Source organism: Echinops telfairi, unplaced genomic scaffold (assembly GCF_000313985.2).
Source record: "Echinops telfairi isolate 266 unplaced genomic scaffold, ASM31398v2 ScPeMD7_70;HRSCAF=299, whole genome shotgun sequence".
Taxonomy (NCBI): Eukaryota; Metazoa; Chordata; class Mammalia; order Afrosoricida; family Tenrecidae; genus Echinops; species Echinops telfairi.
Window position 1 is genome coordinate 28,907,490 of NW_022103968.1, and position 8,266 is coordinate 28,915,755.

The 8,266-nt window shown below is 46.4% G+C and overlaps 1 protein-coding gene across 1 annotated transcript in view; it reads left to right on the top strand.

Moving 5' to 3' along the window:
• Window positions 1–8,266, top strand: part of CPN1 (carboxypeptidase N subunit 1) — a 33,300-nt gene that overhangs the window by 7,365 nt on the left and 17,669 nt on the right. The window contains exons 2-4 of the mRNA XM_004701319.2: window positions 1,283–1,479; window positions 2,848–3,003; window positions 7,289–7,471. Coding sequence (XP_004701376.1) covers window positions 1,283–1,479; window positions 2,848–3,003; window positions 7,289–7,471 — 536 coding nt within the window. The remainder of the gene's footprint in view (window positions 1–1,282; window positions 1,480–2,847; window positions 3,004–7,288; window positions 7,472–8,266) is intronic.

The following is an 8,266-nucleotide window of genomic DNA, read 5'->3' on the forward strand; positions in this document are numbered from 1 at the left end:
CATGGTCAGGTGTTGGTGATGTCATGGTCAGGTTGGTGATGTCATGGTCAGGTTGGTGATGCCATGGTTAGATGTTGGTGATATCATGGTCAGGTGTTGGTGATGTCATGGTTATGTGTTAGTGATGTCATGGTCGGGTGTTGGTGATGTCATGGTTAGGTGCTGGGCTGCAATCTGAAGTCAGTAGGTGTCCACCAGCCGCTTCATGGGAGAATGCTGGGGCTTTCTACTTCCAAAAAGAGTTCTGAGATCGGAAACTCACAGGGGCCATTCTCCCCTGTCCTGGAGGGTCACTATGAGTCGGCATCAACTCGATGGCAGGAGTGATCGGACTTCATGGGAGCAGGTCTTGGGAAAACACCCTGAAAAAGCAAACCAATGCCGAACCCCCTACACGAGAGGTCCCGCAACGGTGCTCAAGAGCCATCCATGACTCTTTTGGTCCATCCATGTGTAAAATGAAGTAAAATTCAAAAATTTTCAAGGATATTATTGAGGTCATGGTAATTTCATGTGTTGGTAAATATAAATGTATGGTTCCTGAATAAATATTAAATTGTCGTAAGGGACAGGATTACCTCCTCCATCTCAAAAGTTTGCTGGCCCCTGAGGTCGTGAGTTATGTGTTGGGCAGCTTACTAGAAGGTCAGTAGTTTGAAACCATCAGCCACTTCTCAAGAGAAAGATGAGGCTTTCTACTCCCACAAAGATTTACAGACTCTGAAAACCAGAGAGGCAGTTCTACTCTGGCCTGGAGGGTCTCTGTGAGTCAGAATCCACTTCATGGCACTGAGTGTTTGTTTGTTTGTTTGTTTGTTTGTTTTAATGGTACTCTGAAAAGACTTGTCTCTGAAAAGTGGTCAATTTTTGCAAATGGCATGTGGCCTTGGACCTCTATCATATTAATTTAGGTGGTCCCAGGCAAGGTATTTAACTCCTTTGATTTCTAGTACCCTTATCTCATGGGGACCTGGTAGCACAGTGGGTGATGTGCTAACTGAAAGGTCGGCAGTTCAAACCCACCAGCTACTCTGCAGGCGAAAGATGGGATGGTCTGCTTCCATCAAGCATGACAGCTTGGAGACCCAATGGAGCTGACCTAGTCTATGCTACAGGATCTCTGAGCTAGCATCAGCTTGACGGCAGCGGCTTTTTACATTTTTAATTCCTTACTGACATGGTGGGGGCGGGGAGACCTCCTTTGTCAGGCCGGGCACCGGTGGCACCTCCAGGCGGGCTCTGTCGTTGATCTCTGCGCCCCGTGTGTTTGTCTCGCTGGCAGTGAAGCCGGAAGTCAAGTACGTGGGCAACATGCACGGCGACGAGGCGCTGGGCCGCGAGCTGCTGCTGCAGCTGTCGGAGTTCCTGTGCGAGGAGTACCGCCGTGGGGACGCGCGCATCGTGCGCCTGGTCCAGGGCGCGCGCATCCACATCCTGCCCTCCATGAACCCCGACGGCTACGAGGCGGCCGCCGCCCAGGTACTGCGCCCGGGGGTCGGGGGCTGTGCAGAGACAAGGCACCTCGGGGAGACATGGCCCGGCGGTCGACCGTGTGTCCGAGCCGTGACCTTGTACTTGCCACTCAAGAGACAAAACAGCCCAGACCTAGTCCAGAGAGCGAAGATCTGCTGAAACGCAGTAGCGAAGGACGAAGCCTGGCGGGTCACGGTTAAGTGATGGGGGGACTCTGCGTCTCCGCCCCGTCCACACCTATCCAGAGCTCAGCTGTGGGTGGTGACCGTGGGGCCATCTCCGGGACAGCGCTTTGTAAACTGGAACTTCGAAACAGATGTGAAGGGATGTTGCTCAATACGCCTACGCACTGAACTTTGAGCTTTGACCCCACCAAGCACTTCCTCCTCTCCCTCCACACCCAATTCCACTTGGGGATGAAATGACCGGGAGGGGGAGGGACGTTTTTTTTACAGACCTGGTCAGGTAGGAGAGGGTGCCTGGTGGTTGCTTCATATTTTATGATGCTTCTGAATTTCCTTGTTTTTCCTCCTCTCCTGGTATAGGATTCGGCCTTTTCATTCTCTTTCGTTTTATTTCATTGGTGGGAACACACACCGGGAAACACACTCCCAGCCAGCAGTTCCGCCAAGCACAGTTAGCAACCTTGATTCCGTTCTTCAGCTGGGCAGCGGTTCTCACCCTCCTTGCCTGAGTTCTTCCCACAGTCACAGCAAGTCCGTCCCCGCAGGTGCTCATCGAACCTTTTGAGCTGCTCAGTCTTTTCAGTTTGGGGGTACATGTATAGTGGAACGGATAAGGGGAGGGGCGGTTAGTTTATGAGCTTGACGTTTAATTTCAAAGACAAATTGAAAATACCTAACTCTATGGTTCTCTTTGTGGCTATCCTCAAAATCCGATTTTTAACATATGCAGCCATGAAAGAGAACATTATGGAAACGTCCAGACCAGGTTAGTCTACAGTGGTTGCCTAGGGATAGGATGAGGACCAAGCACGAGGCTTCTTCTGAGAGTGATGAGAATGTTCTAAGATTGGAAAGGGGCGATGAATTGTACAACTCAGTCAATATTCTAATGTCTATGCACTTGCACTCTTAAGCTGAGTGAATGTTAAGGGGCATAAGTGATATCTCAGAAATTACTATAGTATATAAATTGCAAAGGCACACACACACACACATACACACACGAGTTTCTATTGTCCTCACTCTTAACCCACACCGCTAGGGTTTTGATAGGTTAAATTAAAAACCGCCCCGTTGTTCGGTTGATTAAGGTAACATCTATTTAAAGACACATGGAAATAAGTTATTCAAACATGGAATTTTGTCTAGCACTTTCATTTTCATCTTTGATTTTCTTTTCCCTCTCCAGGACCGAGATAGCTCTGGGTACCTAGTTGGCAGGAACAATGCAAATGGAGTGGACTTGAACCGGAACTTCCCTGATCTCAACACTTACTTCTACTACAATGAGAAGTACGGAGGCCCCAACCACCACCTGCCCCTTCCAGACGACTGGGAAAGTCAGGTATGAGATGAGCTTCACCTGGAGAAGCACGGTGTTTCAAGGGCTGGGAATTCATCTAGCCATCTTCACAGCAACGAAATAAGCACCAACTCAATGTCACAGCAGCTAAACTAGCACCAACTCAACTCCATGCTAATCTGTTCAGAGTAATAATAACTAGACTTGATGCCTGTTCGTATTTATCCCCTCCCCCACCATAGCACCTTCCCTGAACACTACATGTTTGCGGCTAGTGAAGGGAGTGAACGTGATGTATATACATAGTTGTGATTGCAATTAGCTTTCAATGCACCAAGGTTTTTTTAATAGCCAATTTTCAGTTGATCGTGATAATACTGTGTGGAGAATACAGCATGCAGGATGATCCATCCCTGCTTTATAGATATGGTAATGATAAGTAAACTAATTTAAATCCACACAGGTAGTAGTTAAGAACCAGAATGGAAACCTGACTCCTTAGCTAGCGCGCATTTCACTGTATTATTCTGTTAAGGACCATGGCTGCTAAGAGTAAGATTGGTGGTTTGAACTCACCAGCTGCTTTGAGGGAGGAAGGTGTGTTCACCTGTTTCTGTAAAGATTACAGCCTTGGAATGTTATGGGACAGTCTACTCCATCCTATGGAGTGGCTATGAGTGGAAATAGAGTCAACACAATGGGTTGGGGGACTTGGGGCTTCTGTGGACAGAGTTATAGGGTTCCAAAGACAAGTTGCTCTTACGTGTGACGAGCTGTATGCTCTGTGACAATTAGCTACCGAGAGTTTGGGAATCTCTAAGTCCTGCAGTGTCCTTCTTCCTTTTTCACTTGACTGTTGACTACTTCACTGTATTCGGTGATGAAACACCAGTAACAACACCTTGCAAAGTGGAAACGGCTGAGCCAAAGAGAAGGAGTGTCCAGAACACGGCTTATTCGTTGAACTCTTGCCTTTTAGTGATCTGCGTAGGGCAAAAGGTGTGCGAGGATCAAAGCTGAACACTCTGTTGTGGACATTTCACACAAATGAGTTCTTACAATGTGAGGCTTTTGTGTCTAGCTTTTTTCCACTGGTCGAACGTTCTCTTTTATGACTAGACATTTAAACTCGCATCTGGCTCTGGTGCACAGCTGTAAAGAGAACCATATGGCTCGGCATACCGATACTTTGAATTTTATCTTAGAAAAGTAAATGCAAGCTCACCCATGCTTTTCCTTATCTTTCTCACTATAAATGCCACCCCCCAAAATAAAATAAAGAACAGAAAATTGGGCAACCACAAAAGGCTAGGTAGGAAACTTAGGAAGCAGTGAGTTTGTGTTAAAGGTGTGAACACTTCATCAATGGAAGAGGAGACAGGTCGCACAGCTTGAAGAACGGATTCAATGTTGCTAATTGTACATGTAGAAACTTTGAGCCCTACCCACCCTTCCTCCTTCCACGTTTCACATCCAGTTCCATTTGGAGAGGAATTATCTCAGGAGCCCAGTCTTTTCCCAGAATTGATGGTGTGTGTGTGTGTGTGTGTGTGTGTGTGTGTGTGTGTGTGTTCTCCTCTACTAGTATAGTCATTGGGTGCCAGTGGTACAGTGGGGTAATGTTCGGCTGCCAACCGTAAGGTTTGCAGTTTGAACCTACCAACTGCTTCCCAAGAGAAAGTTAAGACTTTCTGCTCCCATGATAATTTATAGCCCCAGAAGCCTTATCTCAGTTGGTTGTGAGTCAGAATCAACTCGATGGCAGTGGGCTTAGTGTTTGGTTTGGTTAAGTATAATAGTCAGCTTTTTCGTTCTTTATTTTTGTGTTAGACTTACAGTGGGAAATAAGGAGGGAAAGATTATAAAGATATAATCCTTTGCTCTATTTATTGGAAGAACCATAGAAGTCAAAAGATTTTTAAAACTGCGGCGTGCACACATCCTCCTAAAAGGGCATCATGAGCCTGCCGGCTGCGCCACACCTTGCTTTTCAGGAGCTCTGACCTGCAAGCCCCAGAGCATATGAGTGGCTCATCCTGCTGAGGGGCTGTGTTCTGGAAATGAGACTTGGAGCACCACAATGCCCCCATTGTTTACACTGTATGAGAGGGTTCTAAACACCCAAATTGTGATTATAACAACTCAGAACTTGGGGAAAGAAAAGTAAAACAGATACAAGCCTTTATATTGAGACTTTTCCAGATATATTTCGTCCTCTGCCTGAAAGTCCTCTCCCCTTGAAAGTGAAACGCAAGACGTACGGACCTGGTGAGATCTCGGATTGCAACTGTGCTCAAAGCAAATAGCACATCAAAATAACTGAGCACTTGTTGGCATCGTCCAGCCTAAGGAATGTGCTGGTTTATTAAATTTGTTCTTCTAAGTAAAATAAGGTCATTGGACCACTCAGCATTAGGGTCCCACTCACTCATCTGTGTGGATTTTAAAATGGAACAATGCAAAGTCAGTCTCTTTCGTGACCCTGGAGGTGCAGTGGTTACGAATTGAGCTGGGTCCTCAAGGCCGGCAGTTCGAAACCACCAGCAGCGAGTCTCTGTTAGTCTGGGTAAACTAGAGCAACAAATTCATAAACATGCATATGTATATAAAAGAGAGGTTTTTATACAATAGCAATTGAATATTGAGAAAACCTCCCAGCCCAGTTCAGGTCAAGTCCATAAGTCTGATATTAGCCCATATGTCCGACACCAATCGATAAAGTCCTCTTCAGACTCACAGAACACATACAATGATGCCGAATGCAGGACAATCACAGGCCAGTGGGTATAAAGTCTTTGGATTCAGTGACGTTGTAACCATCTGTGTTGGCAGGGGTCTCCATGTGGCTCCTCCAGTTCCCAGGGCTGCATCAGGGTAGGTCCATGTGGCTTCTCCTCAGGGATGTCTCACAGGAAGTCAGTCTTGTCAGCAGAGCGTCTCCAAGGGAGTGAGTAGAGTGTCTCCCACCTCCAAGGAGAAAAATACCAGATTCTCCAGAATTCTCAGGAGAAGGCCATGCCTACACAAAGGCCTCATTGGCTATAATCCGATTAACAGACTAGACTCCACCCTTTCACTCTTAATCCTCGTAAATCCCAAATTGACATCAGATTATGTAACTACCACAGGGTCGTGATGAGCCGGCATGGACTCGATGGTACTGAGTTGAGTCGAGCATCCCTGACGGGACGATCTTCAGGGAGAGAACCAGGAAGCACTTGGCCTTGAGCTCATGGACAGGGATTCTGTCGGTACAGAACCAGGTCTTCCCTTCTCGCTCGCTCTCTCTCCGCCATCCTGAGTGTGCTGGCTTTCCGTCTTCACAATGTCGTCTCACACAACTTTCAGGATCAAGAAATTCCTGGCCAAGAAACCAAAGCAGAATCAGCCCCTTCCTCAATAGATTCGAATGAAAACTGGTGTTCAGGTCAGGTACAACTCCAAGAGAAGACGTTGAAGAAGAACCAAGCTGGGTCTGTAAGGAGCCCCCCTCCCCACCAAGGGATGACATGCAGGGCTGAATTTTCCCAAGCTCGCTAGCGGTCTGTCATGCTGGGTTTAAGACTTTCCCACCATCTGGTCAATTGAACTTGTATCAGCAAATATCTGGTTTCCTCCTCAGTTTTCATGCTTCCACATTGAGAGTTTAACAGTAAATAATGTGAGGCCATTGGTTTGGGAGGGGGAAAAAAGAGCCAGGTCCTTCCAAGGGTTCTGATGGTTTTTATGTCCAATCTCAATGGATGAGACGCAGGCCTACTTCTCCAGTCCCTTTCAGGAAAGCAAGGAATGGGCCCTTGGCCCCGATGACCCTGGTCCAGGAGGAGCTGTTATACGTTAACATCGTATCAGCCACACCTGGAGAGGAGGACTACGGACACCAGGAAATATTGACAGACTGCAACTGGTTCAAGTGGGTTTAAGGCTCTCTCTAGGAAACTGACACTCACTAAGCAATGCCACGTGTTGTAAAAGGGACGGAATTTCACCGCTTAGCCAAGACTGGCCTATATGACAGTTTGTCTAACACACGACATTTAGATGTGACCATAGGAGTGTTCTGGTTGTTTTTTTTACACAGTACAGCAGATGTGTCGGGGAAGAAGGAAGTTGAAAGGCATGACCACAAACCATCATTTCCCTGATCCAGTTAGTAGATTTGCCTACATTTCGGCAAAGTGCCCCAGGAACCATGTTGAGGTCTTGTGTCAAGTAGGCCTTTGTTTGATTCAAACGCGCTATCTCCTCTGGTCATTTTCTGACCAACGAATCCAAGTGACCATTTGGCCAGTTGCACCCTTATTGCCAAGTTCCGATCTCCTCACAGGTGGAAGTGGAGACGCGGGCTGTGATTCAGTGGCTCCGCTCCACCAACTTTGTTCTTTCTGCCAATCTCCATGGAGGGGCCGTGGTGGCCAATTACCCTTATGACAAGTCCCTGGAGCATCGCGTCCGAGGTTTCCGCCGCACTGCCAACACCCCAACGCCTGATGACAAGCTCTTCCAGCAGGTATGCAGACTAGCAGCCCGGGCCACCAGGGGGAGTATGAGTGCGATCAGGGCAACTTGAAGTTCATGAGATGAGCATGCAAGGCAGTTAAACAGGACCCTGTTAGAAAAGAGTTCACACACACACACACACAATAAGTAAAGAAAAATATGGTCTGCTCATGAAGAGCTTACAATCAAGTAAATTGTATTTTGTTTAGAGTGGTAAGCCATAACTTTATTTTAAAAGTTACTAAAAAGTAAATTGTTATAGTACTATTGCTATGATATAAAAAATGCTTAACATAAAGGCAACCACGATATGGCAATTAGCTAACAACGGTGGTGCTAAATTGGGGCATTGGGATATTTTTCTTTGCTTTAATTTAAAATTTTATGGCCACATGGCTATATTACTCTTATAACGGGAAAAAAAGGTAGACCATGAACTTAAACAGGTATAAGAGTTCCAGTGAGTCCCCAGGTGACACAAACAGTTAAGCACTTGGTTATCAATGGAAAGGTTCGTGGTTCACATTCACCAGACGTCCCTCAGAAGTAAGACTGAATGATTCATTTCCCAAAAGATGACAGACAGACAGAAAACCCTACAGAGAGCAATTCTGTTCGGAAACACAAGGAGCGAGAACTGACTCATCAGCAACTGGGGTTTGGGATTCTTCTTCTTTTTTTTTAATCGTTTTACTAGGGGCTCATACACCTCTTATCACAATCCATACATACATCAATTGTATAAAGCACATTTGTACATTCATTGCCCTCATCATTCTCAAAACATTTGCTCTCCACCTAAGCC